At 38.1% G+C, this 22,099-nt stretch overlaps 2 protein-coding genes across 2 annotated transcripts; both read left to right on the top strand.

The window, feature by feature from the left end:
- The first annotated feature begins 366 nt into the window (after positions 1–366).
- LOC144959937 (toll-like receptor 4) lies at positions 367–17,549 on the top strand. Its single transcript, XM_078892804.1, has 3 exons — positions 367–529; positions 9,516–14,352; positions 16,747–17,549. The coding sequence occupies exon 2, from the start codon at positions 10,715–10,717 to the stop codon at positions 13,121–13,123; it is 2,409 nt and encodes an 802-aa protein (XP_078748930.1). The 5' UTR covers positions 367–529; positions 9,516–10,714; the 3' UTR covers positions 13,124–14,352; positions 16,747–17,549.
- Positions 17,550–20,094: 2,545 nt separating this feature from the next.
- Positions 20,095–20,627, top strand: LOC144959557 (C-type lectin domain family 2 member L-like). Its single transcript, XM_078892173.1, has one exon. It carries the CDS (start codon positions 20,142–20,144, stop codon positions 20,625–20,627), a length of 486 nt encoding a protein of 161 aa, XP_078748299.1. The 5' UTR covers positions 20,095–20,141.
- Positions 20,628–22,099: the final 1,472 nt, after the last annotated feature.

Here is a 22,099-nt window from a genome sequence, read left to right as displayed (position 1 = left end):
ATGTGTAAAAGTCAAAACATGATCAAATCTATGTTTTTTTCCCCTCTGGATACGCTTTTATGCTCGCCGGAGAAATATTTCATTTGGCGTCCGCCATTGTTCCGATAGTTTAGAGCCAGTGTTGCTAAGTTACCATGCGTCATTAGGAAGGAAGTGACGTTACGACTATTGAATCCTATTGACGATATTATTTGAAGGACGAATTTTCAGGCCAAAATCTTACATAATATGTTTTGTCAAAGTCTGACACGACAGCATTTCCCCTAGGAAGTGAAAACATATTATTAAACTTTCCCAGACACTTACAAGGAAGTAAAATGCTTTTTCCCCTTTACGAGATCAATAATAAATCTATTCCACAGAATACTAGGATTATAATAACGGTACGGGTACTGGCCGCTTAGGTTATTTGGTAGGGTTGGATTGGGGAGTGTGTCGTGTGTTGTTTTGTCAGCGGCGTGCGACGACATAATCTTGTGAGTTCTCAGCAATCACTGCATGGAGCGGACTGTTAAATTTCTGGAGCGTGGTATGTGTGTTACAGTGCCAGACAATCCATATTATCATATAATATAGAGGCGGCCACAAAAGTAATAAAAACGACACAAAATAAAATAAAATTAAAAACAAAAACAAAACAAACGAACAAACAAACAAAAACTAAAAAAGAACAACAACACACACACACAGACAAACACACACCAAGAAATAACCCAAGAAAACAAATAAAACAAACAACAGCTAAAACAAAACAAAAAAAAAAAAAAAAAAAAAAGAAAAGAAAAAAAAAAGAAGCATAACACACAAACCAAAATGGTAAATGAAAAACAAAACAAAACAAAATAATAAAATAGCAAGGTTTTTCGCAATGAGCCACTCAGTTTAAGTCGGTCTACAGACTTATTACGGTGATAATTTTGAAAGTTGACATTTATTTGATACTAATACTAATAACAATAATAAAATAATAATAATATATAATAATAATAATAATAATAATAATAATAATAATAATAATAATAATAATAATAATAATATAATAATAATAATAATTAATAATAATAATAATAATAATAATAATAATAATAATAATATAATAATAATAATAATAATAATAATAATAATAATAATAATAATAATAATAATAATAATAATAATAATAATAATAATAATAATAATAATAATAATAATAATAATAATAATAATAATAATAATAATAATAATAATAATAATAATAACGATAATAATAATAATAATAATAATAATAATAATAATAATAATAATAATAATAATAATAATAATAATAATAATAATAATAATAATAATAATAATAATAATAATAATAATAATAATAATAATGATAATAATAATAATATTCAATTGGTCTTTAATGTGATGAAGGAGTTCGCTTCTGCTTTCGTTTATGTAGTCATTTAGAATTCATTTTGTTCTTATTCTTACCTTCAGTTGTGGTGTAAAATATTACATATAGTTGTTGTGTTTCCTGATTTGTTTCTTGTATTTTGAATGGACGTTTTTTTTTTTTGCCAGTAATTCTGTCTGCTTAATAGGATGCAATAGTCTGATGTCACGTCCGCTCAGCAACGCGCAGCTTGATTCTAAACAAAGAAAATCGGTACTTTTTATTCTTCATGATGGCAAGAACTTTTTCAAATGTGATGTCGCGCGACGGTTCAGTCCGGAAGGTACATTTGGCTGAACTGAGAAAACGGCCATTATATTTGAAAAGTGACTAAAAAAGTCAAACGTTTTTTAAATTTTTTACTTTTTAAGGTATTTTTCTATCATAAAATAGTACCCTTTTCATTAAAAGTATATAGATAGAATGAAGATGACGTCACTCGAAGCTTTGTTTTTTTTTTTTTTTGTTGCCATCCGCGTTTATGAGTACTTCTCACTAAACGGTATTAACCAGACTATAGATAGTTTGCGCTAGGCTAAGAAGCTCATAACATTGCCATCCGGAAGTATAACAGACCGACACACAAAACTATGTGTAACCATGAAATTTTATAGTCTAGTTAATACAGGTTAGTGAGAATCACTCACAAACGCGGATGGCAAAATACAATAACAAAGGCTTGATTGACGTCATCTTCGTTCTATCTATAAAAGATCATGGATACACACAGTTTTGCGTGTTTGCCCGTTATACTTCCGGATGGCAATGTTATGAGCTTCTTAGCCAAGTGCAAACTATCTATAAATTTAATTTTAAAAGAGAATATACCCTGTTTTCACCCATTGAAAGAGGGACCATTTTGACGTCCGTTGACGACTCTTTGAGCTTAGCCAAAGGACGCCAATCTGGTAACCTATAACTTTTTCTCAAAGGGGAACTCCATTCCTGCCTTCGCAATGCTATTTTTAGCCCCTTGACCCCATCCAGGGCCTTCTAAAAATAGTATCGGGCCTGTCCAACCGAATTGCGCGAGTTCTCTGCTGGGCTTAAAATTTAAAACCCCGCGACAAAGTTTGTGTGTACACATTACACACCACAGTTACGCTGATACAATGAATTTATCGCGTCGTTTGTTATTATTTCTGTTCATGGATATATATTCATTGTGATTGCCAATCCCACCATGATGTTTGTTGTGTGTATCTTTTAAAATCTAATTTAGCAATTGAAAAATAATTTAAAGGTAATTTAAAAACTATAGTGTCATCTAAGCCATCATCTGCCGTCGAGCGAAACCTTGAACTGTTGCCTTGAGTCAAAACAAAACCGGATGATCTTGTACTTGTACACATCAAAATGAAATTGTCATTGATAGTCTATTCAGTGATGCCAAAACTCCGGTTTCACCTGAAAAAAACTCTGGTCTGGAGCAAAAAATTCCGGGTTCCGGGCAACTGCCGTCAAATTCCGGTGAGGTCAAATTCTTCCAAGGACACCCCCCCCCCCCCTTTCCAACCACCACATCATCATCACTGCCACTAGAATTATAACCATCATCACTACCACTACTACTGCAACCACCACCACATCATCATCATCACTACCACTACTACTACAACCACCACCACATCATCATCACTACTACAACCACCACCACCACATCATCATCACTACCTCTACTACTACAACCACGACACCACATTATCACTACCACTACTACTACCCCACCACCGCCACATCATCATCACTACCACTACTACTACAATCACCACCACCACATCATCACACTACCACTACTACTACAACATACACCACCAACACCACATCATCACTACAACTACTACTACAACAACCACCACCACTACATCATCATCACTGCAACTACCACTACTATTACAACCACCACTACACATCATCATCACTACCACTACAACCACCACCACCACAAACATTACCACTACTACTACAACCATCACCACCACATCATCATTACCACTACTAACTACAACACACACACTCAACATCATCATTACAACTACTACTACAACCACTACCACCACATCATTACTAACACTACTACTACAACCACTACCACCACATCATCACTACCACTACTACTACCCCACCACCGCCACATCATCATCACTACCACTACTACTACAATCACCACCACCACATCATCATCACTAACACTACTACTACAACTACCACCACCACTACATCATCATCACTGCAACTACCACTACTATTACAACCACCACTAGCACATCATCATCACTACCACTACTACTACAACCACCACCACCACATCATCACTACCACTACTACTACAACCACCACCACCACATCATTACCACTACTACTACAACCATCACCACCACATCATCATTACCACTACTACTACAAGCACCACCACCTCATCATCATTACAACTACTACTACAACCACTACCACCACATCATTACTAACACTACTTCTACAACCACTACCACCACATCATCACTACCACTACTACTACCCCACCACCGCCACATCATCATCACTACCACTACTACTACAATCACCACCACCACATCATCATCACTACCACTACTGCTACAACTACCACCAATACCACATCATCACTACCACTACTACTACAACAACCACCACCACTACATCATCATCACTGCAACTACCACTACTATTTCAACCACCACTAGCACATCATCATCACTACCACTACTACTACAACCACCACCACCACATCATCACTACCATTTCTACTACAACCACCACCACCACATCATTACCACTACTACTACAACCATCACCACCACATCATCATTACCACTACTACTACAAGCACCACCACCACATCATCATTACAACTACTACTACAACCACTACCACCACATCATCACTACCACTACTACTACAACCACCACATCATCATCACTACCACTAATACTACTACAACAGCTACCACATCATCATCACTACCACATCATCACTACCACCACTACTACAACCACCACCTCATCTTCATCACTACCACCACCACCACATCATCATCACTACCACTGCTACTACAACCACCACCACCACCACATCATCATTACTACCACTACTACCACAACAATAACCACTATCACATCCTCATCATCACTACCACTATTTCTACAACCACCAACACCACATCATCCTCACTACCACCAGTACTACAATCTCTACCATTTGATTTTGGTGCTTTACTTCATTTGAAATAAGGAAACTTTGGGATTGTATTTGGCAATGTGTTTATGTATCATTGTATAATTCTAATCAGTTATCTATTTAGAACTATACAATATGTAAACACAATGCCAAATACCATTCCAATTCCTTTTTCTTGTGTGCGGAAATTCCTCTTTCGGCATTGAAATTCCTACGAGTGGTGTCTGAAACTCCTGTGAGCCAAATTTAAAATTGGCGTCTCTGTCTATTTATCTTAATTCTTAAAAAAAAGCTCACCTCTCAATCAACATCAACATCATCTTGCTAGAAATTGTAAGTTACCATATTTAACACCATCAATACAATTCTCCTTCTCATCTCCTCCTTTTCATCAACCTCCATCCCCTTCACCTCATCACCATCATCATCATCATCATCATCATCATCATCATCATCATCATCATCATCATCATCATCATCATCAGATACCCCCCTCCAAAATTCTAACCATTCATTTAATCACGGTATTAATCAAAGTTGCATCATTCATTTTTTCATCATCAAATTAATCGGCAATGACTGTATTACCGTTATGAAGTGAAAATATTGAAATATCACTTGCCTCCTTACTTTCTCCGCTTCATCCTCCCCCCCCCCCCCCCTTCTTCTTTCCATTTGATTTCTTTTTTGGTCCGGCATAACTAAATGAAAGATAGAGGGGGAGATGAACTATAAAAGACTGCGAAGAGAGAGAGAGAGAGAGGAGAGAGAGAGAGAGAGAGAGAGAGAGAGAGAGAGAGAGAGAGAGAGAGAGAGAGGAGAGAGAGAGAGAGAGAGAGAGAGAAGAGAAACGAACAATTACTAAACGATATATATATAATATATATATATATATATATATATATATATAGAGAGAGAGAGAGAGAGAGAGAGAGAGAGAGAGAGAGAGAGAGAGAGAGAGAGAGAGAGAGAGAGAGAGATGGGCGAACAACTAATAGACACGAGAGAGAGAGAGTTGGTTCGAGCGGTCGTCTGTGCGCAGAACTAAGCCCAGCAGAGAAAGTGGGTCATGCGCGGTGGCTCTGCCTATCTCTTTTGGTCGCCTCGACCCCATCCCTAGAAAGAGGAGAGCTAACGCTCTTTCTAGGCCCATCTTTCGGCCAAATCATGATATTCCAGTTATGTAAGGCCATGCATAGTTACCAACGGAAAACCCCTTTTAATCCTTCTCTTTCATTGGTCCTCGCAATCACATGGTAATGGTCCTAAGTTATGCAAAATGGCCGCTTGCACTACACGACTGCACGATTGTTGTTTGAGTTCATGTTGCAAGAAATTCAAAATCTTGCTTCATTATAATCTTAATTTTATGAGATATTTTGTCAAATGAATAATTTAACTTGTTAGATTCGGCCGATAATTGTATTGCTCGTCAGAGGCGAGGAGATAGTGATGATGTGGGCGTGGGCGTGGGCGTGATCGTGCGCTTGCCTCGAATGAATTAGAATGATTTATTCATTCGAGGCAAGCGCACAATCACGCCCACGCCCACGCCCACATCACCACAATCTTGAACGAGTGTTGACTGGAGATGGGAGGATGGAATGTGGGGATGAATAAAATGAAGAGCTAGTGGATAGACAGATAGACAGAGATGATTACCAGGACGGGAGGACGAAATAAAATGAAAAGATTGACTATGGAATTAAAGGGATTGTTGGAGGAGGCAGATAGAGAGAGGACAAGCGGTGAGGGAGAAGGAATGAGTGACGATGGAAAAAAAAGGGGGGGGGGGGGGGGGGGGGCGTGGAAGACTAAAATAAAGGAGTTAATGGACAGACCGATAGATAGAGATAGCTATAGTGAATAGGGAGAAACAAAATGAATGAGAATGATAGTGAATGAAAGTAGAGAGGAAGAAGAGAGAGAGAGAGAGAGAGAGAGAGAGAGAGGAGAGAGAGAGAGAGAGAGAGAGAGAGAGAGAGAGAGAGAGAGAGAGAGAGAAGAGAGAGAGAGAGAGAGAGAGAGAGGAGAGAGAGAGAGAGGGAGAGAGAGAGAGAGAGAGAGAGAGAGAGAGAGAGAGAGAGAGAGGGGGGGGGGGTAGGCATGCAGGAGGATGTTGAAATTGAATCGGAAATTGAAAGAAAAAAACCCCGAGTGGGCGGGACCCTTACCTTTCTGAGTGCAAAGAACTGTTATCACCCACCCCACCCCAATCCACGACCCCCCCAACCCCCCCCCCCCCCTGCCCCACCCCAATCCACGACACCTTCCCTCCCGCCAATAGCTCAATCAAATTTGAACACATCGATTGAGTAAGATAAATTATGGTTTAGCTGACACTATTTTCATTCCTTTGTTTCAAGTTTGAAGTGTTAGATTGTCTGACAGACTCACGGCCTTTCGTTTTTCAGTCAATAGACCGTAATGCCTCGGCTACTTTCGCCAGTTAATTTGTGAAGACTATCCAGAACTGCAGATCTTGTGAAATAGTGCCGATATCACAGCTAACTTTAATTAAACATTGCACTGTTGAAATGGATAAAAGTATGTGTGCTCTTTGTTGGGTTTATTTTTTTCTCTCGAGGGTCAATTCACAAAAATTACGTCATTACAAAAACGAGTGTTTTGTAAAACGAAGTGACTATTCTCATCCCCCTAGTCTAGGATGCTAGTCTTCATAATAGTAGTCCACAATTGTTGCATGTTTAATCCAAAGGTTGTAATGCAGTAATTTGTTAAGTTTCTTGTCACAAGTTGCACAATTAAAAAAAAAAAAAAATCAATCAAATCCAAATCGCAAAAAGCCGGCGACGTTTTTTTCGGTAATCCAATCGGCCGGGGGGGGGGGGGGGGGGGGGGGGGGGGGGTGAGAATAGAGGCAGCCTTTGTAAAAACTGATGGAGCGAATTAAAAATAATTTGACACACGTGATAGTCTTATGCTATAGAAAAAGCATGTCATTACGATAGCTCAAATATAGCATGCCGTTGCTATGGTGATGTGTGTAAAATCTTTAAGTGCAAATTTCTCAGAATTTTGGATCTGAGATTAGCAGGAACGTCCCAATTTCAATCTTGTATAACTCAGCCAGAAATCATGATACATCAATGAAACAGGTATCAAATTAAAGAGAAAAGAATGATCTATTCAGAAATACCAAAAGGTCCAAATGTCCAAAATGAACCTTCCGGACCAAACCGTCGCGCGACGTCACATATGTTATGTGATCAGAATGTATAAAAGTCAAAACATGATCAAATTTATAATGTTTTTCTCCTCTGTATACACTTTTATGCTCGTTGGAGAAGTATTACATGTCCGCCAGAACCAGTTACTAAGTTACTATGCGTCCTAACGAGGGACGACATGTTGAAGCCTATTGGTACAGCACTCGCATCACACGCAACGGGATCGTGATCAATCGCGAGTGAACTCCAGATTTTCTTTATGACTTTCCTGTTCCTCCCAGCAGTGTTTGGGTAGCTGAGGCCTGTTAGATGTGGAGGAAAGTACTTTGCAATATACTAGCGCCATATCCAAAGGGTAGCATTTTTTTTAAACATATTAAGGTCCGTTTAATGATATAGAAATCGGGATAAATTAGTTGTGATTCTAAAATGTTGTGCACCGACGTATATTATGCAGGTCTGACATCCGAACGTAATTATGGGCCTAGTTTAACATTGTTGTGAAAGACACTATTTTTTTTCAGATTACCATTACAACAATGGGTCCATAATGAACTGGGCTATCAGAGAGACCTGCAAATAAGTGTAAAAAATAAGATTAAAATTGAGCTTTATATAACGCAATATCCACTAAATGTGCTCAAAGCACTTTACAAGGGATACCTAGTCAACAGCAACATTTAACATGTAGGACGGGACATGACGCCTGTTAGGCGATATTACAATTTTTCGGACAAAGACAACGCTGTTAACGACCCGGTACTCATTTTACACCTGAGTACGGTATGAGAATGTGAGTAAAGAGCCTTTTCCAAGGACTAAAGTACGCGCCGATCGCGAGGCTCGAACCCAGGACCTTCCGATCCGAAAGCGAGTGTCATACCACTAGAGCACATAGCCGCACATGTACGCTATTGTGCACCTATTTCTTAGGAGTGAGTTTGTAGTCATTTCTGAGAATAGATTGGCATTATTTCGGAATGGACTGGATAAAAAAAATCCGAATTCAACTAGGGGCTGCGTGGTTTAGCGTTACGGTCTTTGCTTCTTGCCCGAAAGGTACCGAGTTCGATCACCCGCCGCTGCACTGTGTGGCCTTAAAAAACAAGTCACATCGCCCTAGCTCAATTTGCGGCGCTGCACTGCGGCTGACGCCTGGGTTATTCCAGTCTTCCCTTGGAATAGACCCTAGAGACAAATTTCCCTAATGGGATGAATAAAGAGAATTTTATTTATTTTTTATTTATTTTAAAATGATCACAATTTAAAAATTAGAATTAATTTTTTTTGTTATGAACCAGTTAACAGCCAGCCTTTGGGAAGACAACATAAAATCCTTCATGTAAAACATTGAGCTTTTATGTAGCGCAATATCCACTAAATGTGGTCAAAGCTCTTTACAAGAGGTCTCTGACCAACAGCAACACGTAACATGTAGAACATGACGCCTGTTAGGCGATATTACAAATTTCTTTTGACAGAGACAACGCTGTCAACGGCCAGGTACTCATTTTACACCTGACTATGGCGAGAGAATGTGAGTAAAGAGCCTTTTTCAAGGACTCAACTATGCGCCGATCTTCATCATCATCATCATCATCATCATCATCATCATCATCATCATCATCATCATCATCATCATCATCATCATCATCATTACTATCATATCATGGTATTTAACACCATGCATTATTTTACCTTCACAGGCCAGTGCATATGACGAGAAGAGTTGATATGTAAAGATTTTGATAACAGACACTGATAGGACAGAACCTGTGTTGAGAATTAATCTCCCATATTTTGACATGCTAAACTCTTTTTCATTTCTTGTCTTATGAATCAATGAACAATTACAAACGCAGAGAGGCAGAGACGAACTGATAGTCAAACTCTTCTTGTGTAAAATAGACCTATTTGTCAACACCTCAAATTTTGCATAGCTAAAACAAGGGACATAAGTTGATTACTATTATTATTATTATTATTATTAGGATGAATTCCCTAACGTTCGTTTTTACATCAGTGTTTTTCTTGTCTTCATCGACTGTGCTGTTAATAGGCGCTTCACAACAACGTCGGGATTTGAAATTACGCAAAGGAAGTGACGTCATGGATGACGTCAGCAACTATCGCTCGCTTACGTTCCAATCAATGCTAAATGACCAAACGAATCGCGACAGGAGGATTCTATCCGACGGATCTTTAACACGAGGGAAAGATCAATTCGACAAAACGCTTTCTTCTCAAGACATTGGAAGATTTCATTCACCACCCTACCGTAAACACTCGGATAAGAGAGATCGATTTCTTTGCGAGGTGTGCCTTTGCTCATTCAACAATCACGACTTTGTCAGGGCTAATTGCTCTAAAAGACATTTGCATCACTTTCCGAAACACCTTCCAAAGAGAACGTTACGAATCGACATCTCAATGAACAAAGTTGAAATCTTAAATCAGACTAGTATTGTCGCGTTGAAAAGTCTCAAAACTTTGAGCATGCGATACAATTTGATAAAAAAAATAATTATCGATTCGACGCAGTCAAGCCAATTACAATATTTAGATCTGGCAAACAACAGAATAGAAGTTCTTCAAGATAACGCGTTTTCATTTTTACCAAGTCTAAGAAATCTTTACTTGCAAGGAAATCTGATATCTAATATCACAAACAGAACGTTCTCAAATTTAACAAATTTACATATTCTGGACCTTTCTTACAACAGAATACTAAAGATTGAAGCCGGAGCTTTCGACTCGTTGAAAATACTTAATGAACTCTACCTTTATCATAACAGCAATCTTGGATATGGCGTAAAACGTTTTCCCCCTAGTCTCTTCTGACCCACTAAAAAGATTGAAAATTCTATTCATACAAGGAAATTCCAAAGGGGAGACTTTCTACCCTATGAAAGCATTGGCAAAGATCAAATCATTACAACATCTAAATATAGACATTGTAGATAATCCTGTCTTTCTAGGTCACGACATGTTGAATTTGAAACGTTTGACCACGCTCCAATTTGGACCATACGGGTTTTGTCACATACTCGATCAAATTCCCACCGATTTCTTTCAGTACGTTCCATACGTGAGAAACTTGGCTTTTCACAAATGTTTATTTCGTAATTTCAATCCAGACTCATTTGGATTCCTTCCTCAATTGACTAATTTTTCATTGAATCATATCGACACGTATTCCCTTGAAAAAGCATTCCAAGATCTAAGAGGACTTCAAAATTCTTCCCTACAAATTTTAAGACTGAGTTACTTGGGACAGGGTGGGACTGAACTTCCCTGTGTGACTTTAACTGGTGCTCACGTCAAACATCTGACAAACCTACCCTTGTTAGAACTTGACCTCTCCAAAAACCAAATCGCTCTTATCCGTGGAGACTTTATTCAGGGTTTGCCCAAGACACTAAGAAAGTGGATTCTCTCAGCAAATCTACTTACCTTAAAACGCATTCTTTGGGGTAGCTTAACTCCCTTGATCAATTTGGTGCAATTGAATCTCAATTATCAGAATTTATTCCATTATAAAATACCAAGGGCATCATCAACAATTGACGGCTTTATTGATTCACCCCGTCTACACACAAATGACAACCCTACCCTTTTTAATGAGATGGTTTTAACCTACAACGATACTAGTGAAGAAAACTTGGAATATCAACAAACAACTCCCCAAGAATTTCCACCAATGGATATTTCAGTTTTAGCAACGTACGATAATAGCATAAGCTCGAATTTTCAAGATAAAAATAGTTGTGATGAGACGACAGGAGAAAACATGCTGTCCTCACCCACTTTACAAAATCAACGTGTCACTTTAGAAACAGCTTCTCCTTTTCACATTCCAAAGAGTTTAAAGATTGTCGAGGCATCCCATTATAGTTATTTTGGAAGCTACATCATTACGAGTAATACCTACGACTCACATGTGGAATATTTATATCTCTCCAACAGTTTATTAACAAAATGGGGCCATGGACACATTCCATGGGCCGTCAAATTTGCTGATTTGAGTGAAAACTATTGTCAACATCTTAACCGCCATTTCTTTCCGCCAAATAACTCCCTAACTCATATATCGATGAGCTCAAATCTTTTGGGAATAGATTTTTCAACGGCAAACGGTGGATATTTTTTCCGTTACCTTAATCAATTGAAATTCATGGACATATCATTGAATTTTATATATAGACTTCCTTGTCGATTTCTAAAAGGTTTGACAGCGCTGGAGACCTTGCGAATGACAGATAATCGACTTCAAGAATTGAATATTAGTTTTTCGGAGACGTCAAATTTGAGACTGTTGGACGTGAGGCGTAATTCGATCAGCTGGATTTCAGAACAGACAAGGAAAGATCTGGATGCGATTGCTTCAGGTCATTCGATATCGATTGCACTTGAACAGAATCCTATCTCGTGTACCTGTCAAGGTATCGATATGATTAAATGGTTTGCAATGACAAAGGTCCATCTTTTAGATAGGACCTTACTCCAGTGCCGAGACGAATACGGGGAAATCCGATTTATGGGTGACATATCGATACTCCATAAGAAACTCGTAAGTCGATGCATAGACAATACGAGTATCATTGTGTCCCTATCCATTTCTGTCACCTTCTTTGTGGTAATCGTCGCATGTTATTATATCGGAAAACGGTATCGATGGTGGTTTTACGTCAAATACAAGAAAAATGTTTGGTTTGCTAAGCACTTTGGGTTTAAACCTAAAAACAAGGAACGCCCAAGCAAAGAATACCGCTACGACGCTTACCTTTGCTGTTCTGAAAATGACCGTCGTCTGGCCAGACAAATCGCCAATAAACTTGAGAAAACAAATCCTCTTTTCATACCATTCAGAGACATCATACCAGGGATGGACGAGGTCAGCGGGATGACCAGCGGTATCCTCAATAGTTATAAATTCATTCTTGTCTTCTCTGAAAACTTCAAGAGACTGCTCAGAACGGATTTCAAGGGCGCAGGAATGGTGGAGTATACGATCAACAGCGCTTTGTTTGAGGAACGTTCTTCTAGGAGAAAATTTCTTCACATCATGAAGTTCTCGACAACAGAGGACGTAGAGATTCCTTTCTACTTGGCTCATGCATTGAGCGAACAAGATAGGCTGACAACTTTCCCTGAAGATGATCAATACGTCACCCATGAAGTTCTCGATTGTATTTGGGACACTATTTCTACGTGTATTAGTCAGAAGGAGGAAAGAACAGAGACACTACTGGAGTCTTCGTCATCGGCATCGTTATTACCACATTCGTCGTCGCCGTCGCCCTCATCATCTTGATCTGCATATTACTGTCACCATTTACACAATAATAATAATCGTCATCATTATGTTATGGTAAGATGAACTTTATCACCAGAAACCCCCAACTCCTACCACTTCAACCTCCACCACTACTACAATGACCACCGCTTCCACCACCACCACCACCACCACCACCACCACCACCACCACCACCACCATCACCACCACCACCACCACCACCATTACCACCACCACCACCACCACCACCCCCACCACCGCTTCCACCACCACCACCACCATCAACATCGCCACCACCACCATCATCATTACCACCGACACTACCGCTACACCATTACCACCACCACCACCACCACCATCATCATTACCACCGACACTACCGCTACACCATTACCACCACCACACCCATTCCTGGCAAGCGCAGCCATATTCATTCATTCATATCTAACGTTAAGATGTTAGACATAGACATTACGATCACATTAAGGCCTTAGAAATGCCATCCTCTCGTCTCTCATTCGTCTCTAATTTCTCATTCATTGTGTTTTGTTGACAAGGGGGAAACCCGAAACGTCCACATCATATGTTTTTGTAAATTTAAATGACGCTTCTATTCCCGATGGAGACGGCGTGTTCGTTGTATTTTTGTCTCCCTTGTTCATTTTATTCAGACTGCAGAGAACAGTAACTGCAATGCACTCGAATTTTATCGGCTTCATCAAAATCAATTATTTACTTAACACTGTTTTAGCCATTCATTCATTCATTTCCACCCACGCCCTCCTCAGTAGGTCACAATTATGCCGACTCTGAGAAAAAACAAACGCGTTAAAAAAAATTTTGGTCAGAAAACTCTCCCTTCAAATATCGACCGATCAAAAGAACTCTCATGTTTGCAAAAACTCTCAAACCTGGGACTTTAAATACAGTTCATTATTTTAGAGTTTAATCAATATGAGGGTCATTTAAATCGATCGATAGTTGAAAGTTGAAGGGCAAGTTTTCTGGTCAAAATTTTAAATACTTGTTTGGGTTTTTTTTTCAGTGTAGGGTAGAATTAATTTTGATTTTTATTCAAGACCAGTTGGAACTTGTAGAGTGCATTTTTGGAGGTGACTATTCGTTAAAACTGACGAAAGAACCCAGGAGTCTATTCGTTAGTAATGACACATATGACTCAGTACCTGTTTATCAGCACTGACAAATAGAGGAATGGCTTTGAGGAAGCAACAAACCAAATCAGACCTGTAAGTCACAATGAACATTTAAAATTAAATATGCACCTGAATATAAATGTATAATATAATATATAATATCTTGAAATTCCTAGGTATATATATATATATATATATATATATATATATATATATATATTATATATATATATATATATATATATATATATATATATATATATATAAACATTTCAAAGATAATTATGAAACAATGTTGTAGAAGTTAAATAATCATAATTATACTTGAAATGTATATAAATAGATCCTTTTATAAAAAAAGTTGAGCACTATTTTTTCATGGTTTTTGTTTTTATAATATATATATATATATATATATATATATTATATATATATATATATATATATATATATATATATATACATATATATAATGTTTGATTACAAAGGTTTTACTTCTTCTGGTTTGTAAATAATGGTAGCCTTTAACGCACAAGGTTGGTTCAAACCAAGACAAATGAGCTTACGTTGAAACAGTACTCATAAGAAGCACAACCTCGTGTTACGATGGCTGATGGTTGAATGAATGAAATAATTAGAAGGGCATTTGACTTCATAAAACCGTGATATAAATGTATTTATGATTATATATCTATCTATTCATTGATGACTTTTTTGTTCGCGGGGTTGTTAGATGTGTCGAATCTCCCTACTGTAAAAAAACTTGATATGAAGTGAGTAGAAAAGTGCCAGAAGACAATAGAGAATACAAAATTTTTTCGCGGCGGTGGTGGGGTTTGAACCTGCGACCTGATTGGTACGACAACTCCGCCTGGCAGGTGAGAGCGTGGCTCTACCGTGTGAGCTATCCACGAACACAAAATATTCGTTTCAAACCCAAAGTCATTTCTAGATCCCTCTCTCACCCACTTCTTGAGATCGCCGATTCGTTCACCACCATCGCGAAGTAATTTTGACCAGCAGTTAAGCTTAATAGCCAATATTCTCATCACAAACATATAACATAGAAACGATTGAGACATTGAGTATGCTCCGGTGTATGGGGTGAATTTTTAATTCAGAAAAGTGAGTGGAGCAGGCACTTATGTTGGTAACAACAAGATATGAAGTGAGTAGAAAAGTGCCAGAAGACAATAGAGAATACAAAATTTTTTCGCGGCGGTGGTGGGGTTTGAACCTGCGACCTGATTGGTACGACAACTCCGCCTGGCAGGTGAGAGCGTGGCTCTACCGTGTGAGCTATCCACGAACACAAAATATTCGTTTCAAACCCAAAGTCATTTCTAGATCCCTCTCTCACCCACTTCTTGAGATCGCCGATTCGTTCACCACCATCGCGAAGTAATTTTGACCAGCAGTTAAGCTTAATAGCCAATATTCTCATCACAAACATATAACATAGAAACGATTGAGACATTGAGTATGCTCCGGTGTATGGGGTGAATTTTTAATTCAGAAAAGTGAGTGGAGCAGGCACTTATGTTGGTAACAACAAGATATGAAGTGAGTAGAAAAGTGCCAGAAGACAATAGAGAATACAAAATTTTTTCGCGGCGGTGGTGGGGTTTGAACCTGCGACCTGATTGGTACGACAACTCCGCCTGGCAGGTGAGAGCGTGGCTCTACCGTGTGAGCTATCCACGAACACAAAATATTCGTTTCAAACCCAAAGTCATTTCTAGATCCCTCTCTCACCCACTTCTTGAGATCGCCGATTCGTTCACCACCATCGCGAAGTAATTTTGACCAGCAGTTAAGCTTAATAGCCAATATTCTCATCACAAACATATAACATAGAAACGATTGAGACATTGAGTATGCTCCGGTGTATGGGGTGAATTTTTAATTCAGAAAAGTGAGTGGAGCAGGCACTTATGTTGGTAACAACAAGATATGAAGTGAGTAGAAAAGTGCCAGAAGACAATAGAGAATACAAAATTTTTTTCGCGGCGGTGGTGGGGTTTGAACCTGCGACCTGATTGGTACGACAACTCCGCCTGGCAGGTGAGAGCGTGGCTCTACCGTGTGAGCTATCCACGAACACAAAATATTCGTTTCAAACCCAAAGTCATTTCTAGTTCACCAGGGACCCCTTGTAAAGCGCTTTGAGCACGTTAAGTGGATATTGCGCTATATAAAAGCTCAATATATATTTTGAATTGTTGTACGTGTGTAGTGTACATACATATTTTATATTCTATTTTTATAGATCTGTAATAGAAAGTGTTTTGGCTTTTTGTATTACTGCCTGGGGGAGGGGGGGGGGGGGATTGTCTTAGCTCAGCAAAAGCTAACTTTGACAGGATTATTAAAAGAGCTAATAAATTTACTACAGGATCCATGTCTTTTAATGATTTATATTCAGAACACAGCTTAAGAAAAATTAGTAATATTTTAGATAATCCAACTCACCCTTTAAATCTTCAGATCACTAAGTCGAACAGAAGTGACCGATTGTTGTCTATACGAACAAAAAGTGAAAGACACCTCCGATGCTTTTTACCTTACAGTTGCAGAATTTTTAATAAGGAAAATAATTTATAAATTTTCGTCTACGTCTGTTTTAACTTTGAAACTTGTTCTTTAAAATTACTCCATACCCACAATTTTTTAAACATCAATTTATAAAATCGCTTACTACAACTTTTCTATTGACCTTTTTATTCTACATTACGTGCCATGTAATTTATACTATGTAATTTTTCTCAGTCAATTTACAATAGTATTACACTGTAACTAATTCTTAGCATTTTGCTGATCTTTTTTTTATTTTTTATTTTTTTTTTCTTATATGTTGACATCAATGTACCTTATCTAGATATTTATATCTTTACACTTTTATAATCTGTATGTCCCTTAATTTACACTATGTAATTATTCTTACAGCCTACAATATTATTATACTATATATACCTATTACCAAATTTTACTTTACCACATTATATTTACGTATATTATGTTTATGTATGTATCATTGTCGGCATTTTATACGTCTGTACAAAAATTTCCTTTTGGATGAATAAAGTACATTATCATTATTCTTATATTGTATAATGTATTAAATGATTTTGTATTAAGTGGTTGGTATGGAATTAAAACTTCTTTGGTTTGTGACATCTGACTTCTGTTCTTGTAATGGGAAGGGGGAAATAAATACGAGATGATATTCGATCATTCTATCGTTATTATTTTGATCCAGCATTCATCAGGTAATAGCGAATGTCGATCAACTCGTATACAATAATATGTTACAATAATTGAAAATAAAATATAAAAAATAAAACACCCTTTTTACATGGAAAATTGTCCTCAGTGTCTATTCCAACGGAAAATTGGATTAATTCAGGCCTTAGACAAAAATTCAGCACCACAATAGGCTTCAGCAGTCGTGACATCACTTCCCTGACGCATAGTAAATTAGTAACTGGTTCTAAACTATCGGAACCATGGCGGACGCTCCGACGAGCATAACAGTGTATCCGGAGGAGAAAAACACTATAAATCTGATCATGTTTTGACTTTTATACATTCTCATCACATGACATGTGAAAACGTTCTAACAAGCATGAAGAATAACAATCACCGATTTTCTTTGTTTAGAACCAGCTGCTCGTTGCTGGGCGGACGTGACATCAGACTATTGAATCATATTTGAGCTAGGGTAAGGCGGCTTGCTCGTTGAGACACAGCGTTGCGAGAAGTCAAAGTCTGAACATCTTGGGTACGAAGCAAAGGCCACACCTCTGAGCCGCGCTGCACCTTCATTAATGACCCTGCGAGAGAAATTCAAACCGTTTAGATAACCAGTTCATCTGAATTCCAAGGCGCGAAATGCATTACGGATAGGAAGGTCCTGGGTTCGGTCCTCAATCGTTTCTGTGACGTCATTCCCATGTAGCAAATACATTTACCATTTCCGGCCTTGATTACACATTAAATAACCATCTATCCAATTCACATAACATTTTAAGTGTCCAGTATCTTAATTGTTTTTTTTTTCCACTTTGAATAATTCAAACAAGAAATTTGTATCAGGCCACACATTAACATGCAACGCAACGCGACTCCTATCAATGATGCATCATAGTCTATTACAGAAAAAAGTATTGTGCAAAGGTTTGCCGCGTGTTTATTTCTTATTTAATCACTTAACTGTCGTACTCTGGGAAACTATGTATTAAACAAATTTGGCCAGAAACTCGTCCTTCAAATATTGATCGACTTAAATAACCCTCATCTTGGCAAAAACAAACAAAAAAACCTCTCAAACCCGGGGCTTCGCAAAGTCCATGGTTTGATAATTTTTGCCAAGATGAGGGTCGTTTAAATCAATCGATATTTGTAGGACGATTTTTCTGGCAAAAATTTAAAATACGTGTTTTTCCAGACTACGGCAGTTAAATGGTTAAATGCTAAACTGGCGCTTTCAACGCGAAAACGTGCATGACTTACCCTGTTAAAGGCGAGATTCGGTTTTAATGGAATGTGTCATTGGATCTCACCGTAGCCATCGTTATGTTATAGCCTGATACTGAAATCCAAAAGGACTGGTAGTTTGAAGTCATTATTTGGTTTTTGCACCGCCGTGTGAGTTGTCGTTATTAGAGCTCATGGAAACAAGTTATTTCATTGGTTGAATTATTGAATACAACTCACGATTTGTTTTCTTTTGTGGCAAAAGACTGGCATTTTGACGTCATTTTTTGGTCAGTATCAGCCATAACTTTACGAAAGCCACGATCTCACCCACAGGTTTCTACTCAGAGAGAAGTAAGAGAGAGAGAGAGAGAGAGAGAGAGAGAGAGAGAGAGAGAGAGAGAGAGAGAGAGAGAGAGAGAGAGAGAGAGAGAGAGAGATCGAGAGAGAGAAAGAGATCGAGAGAGAGAGATCGAGAGAGAGAGAGAGAGATCGAGAGAGAGAGAAAGAGAGAGAGAGAGAGAAAGAGAGAGAGAGAGATCGAGAGAGAGAGAGAGGTCGAGAGAGAGAGAGAGATCGAGAGAGAGAGAGAGAGAGAGATCGAGAGAGAGAGAGAGAGATCGAGAGAGAGAGATATCGAGAGAGAGAGAGAGAAAGAGAGAGTGAGTGAGAGAGAAAGAGAGAGAGAGAGAGAGAGAGAGAGAGAGAGAGAGAGAGAGAGAGAGAGAGAGAGAGAGAAAAGATATGATCTGGACTTATAAAAAAACTCGTGAAGCATCGCTTTTACTGTTCTCTTAGTGCAAATAATTTAGAAGTGGAGTTATGGTTTAATAGAAAATCGGCCTTGCCACGATTGGGTTAAAATCCCCCATCTTCTTTACAAAAATTTCTTATAAAACGAACTCAGATGAGAAGACTTTTTCATTTGGAATGTTGTGATTGTTGGTTAAGACTAAATTATAAGGTTGCTTTCAAACCATAACTAATATATTTTAAAAAATCGACGTGATTTAACAATCATCATCAAATTCAGATCTTGCAATTTCTAAACTATTATAGAGGACTATTATTTTTCGTCAAGATTATCATCGTTTTTTATTATTATTTGATATATTGTTGATATCTAATCTGAAGAAAGTATCAAAATGGGTGGAAACGTTGATTTTAATTATGCTAGAGGTTCATATCTTTGTGCTTTAATCGTTTTGCATGCTTTTACTGGCATGTTTGTTTCTGGGGATGTAAAGGAGACAAAATGGATCTTCATCAGTAACAATTCGGGAGATCTGAGAATGTCAAGAATAGGAATGTCCAGCTGGAAATCTCCAACTCTTCTGGGATGTGCCCAAAAATGTCAGGCAAAATACACTGGATGTAAGAGTATCCACTTTGACCCGGCCACCAAAATGTGTACTCCTGGCTATGGCATTATTAAAAGTGGCTCTGTCGCTCAATATTCAAATTCAACATCTGGGTCATTTTACGCCAAAGCCATTTGTGATGAGACATCTGGATTCTCTTTCGAAGTCAAATATAATATTTCTGTTTGTTTCTTTGTGTTACCTGAAAAAAGGGACTTCGTCACTAGTAAGGGTAACTGTAGAGATACAGGAGGCACTTTGTATACACCAAAAACAATTGAGAAGCTAGACATTCTTAGAGAAACAATCGTATCTGACGTGTGGATTGGATTAAAATACGTTGATGACGGCTTCTACTGGGACGACATGGAGCCGTTTTCGATGGAGAATCCTTGGTGGGGGCCACTACAACCCGACAATTATGATAAGGGAAATGTTATCTGTGCTCACCTTGAATATAAAACGAAGTTAATCTATGATAAAGACTGCACTGCCACATATCCCTACGCTTGTGAAAGTGTACTTAAATAGAAAATTATTAACAACCTGGTGAAAAAATAATTGGTCTACCTAAAATTTTGTTATCAACATGGACTGCAATCAGATAATATTTCGAGTGGAAAAATCAAGTCGAGACAACCTTTGACGTCTGACCTCAATGAACTCTGAGCAATCTCGAGGATAACAAATATTCAGCAAGAAAGAAAAATGTTTGTTAGAATTTCATTAGAGCTAAAATTGAAGACCCACACATCTTATAAACAAAAATAAACAAAATGTTCTAAAGCTTGGGCAATACAATAGGCTTCAACAGTCGTGACGTCACTTCCCTCGTAATGGCGCGTAGTAACTGGTTCTAAACATTCGGAACAATGGCGGACGCCCTTTTGAAATACTTTTCCGACGAGCATAAAAGTGCATCCAGAAGAGAAAAGCATTATAAATCTGATCATGTTTTGACTTTTATACATTCTAATCACGTGACATATGAAAAGTTCTAGCCAGCATGAACAAGTACTGATTTTCTTTGTTTAGAACCAAGCTGCTCGCCTTGCTGGGCGACGTGACATCAGACTATTGAATCCAATTAAACCCAGCCTGTTAAGTCATAATGTAAACAATTGCAGTAATCGGTAAACATTGCAAAATACACAAAGGTTTTACTTTCGATGAAATGTGTATAAATAAAATACCCACTGTTCTACCGCTTGATCAATAGAACAAGCACAGAAAACTATGTGTAAACTTAAAAGTTTATAATATGAACTAGACAATATTGTGATAATTAGTTACCAATCTGGCCGTATAAGAACAACAACAATGATCAGAGAGAGAGAGAGAGAGAGAGAGAAAGAGGGAGAGAGAGAGAGAAAGAGGGAGAGAGAGAGAGAGAGAGAGGGAGAGAGAGAGAGAAAGAGGGAGAGAGAGAGAGAGAAAGAGAGAGAAAGAGGGAGAGAGAGAGAAAGAGGGAGAGAGAGAGAGAGAGAGAAAGAGAGGAGAGAGAGAGAAGAGAGAGAGAGAGAGAGAGAGAAGAGAGAGAGAGAGAGAGAGAAGAGAGAGAGAGAGAAGAAGAGAGAGAGAGAGAGAAAGAGAAAGAGAGAGAGAGAAGAGAAAGAGAGAGAGAAAGAAAGAAAAGAGAGAGAGAGAAAGAGAGAAGAAGAGAGAGGAGAGAGAGGAGAGAGAGAGAGAGAGAGAGAGAGAGAGATCGATTTCATCCACGTTATCGTTTATACACAACAAACCATGTTTGTCCGAGCACGTGTGAAGGTGTGTCAGAAAGTCCATGTTTTGATTGGTCAAAAGTCTACTGGTTAATTGAAGCTATTAAGTGTATCTGGAAAGTGACCATTGGTCAGGGGCATAGACAAGTTCATTCACTTGTTGATTATAGTTTCAAGTTTCAAGCATACTTACCTTTAGGTTTTCGCGAAGAATTCACAATGTTTGATAATAACATGCATGACATAGGAAAAGAAAGAGAAAATAATTGTGGTTTAAAATGA

The sequence above is a fragment of the Berghia stephanieae genome, chromosome 14 (genome assembly GCF_034508935.2).
Source record: "Berghia stephanieae isolate SIO BIC M18660-M18661 chromosome 14, UCSD_Bste_1.3, whole genome shotgun sequence".
In the NCBI taxonomy this organism is placed as follows: domain Eukaryota; kingdom Metazoa; phylum Mollusca; class Gastropoda; order Nudibranchia; family Aeolidiidae; genus Berghia; species Berghia stephanieae.
Note: the sequence above shows the minus strand (reverse complement) of the source record. Positions and strands in the feature narration are given on the sequence as shown.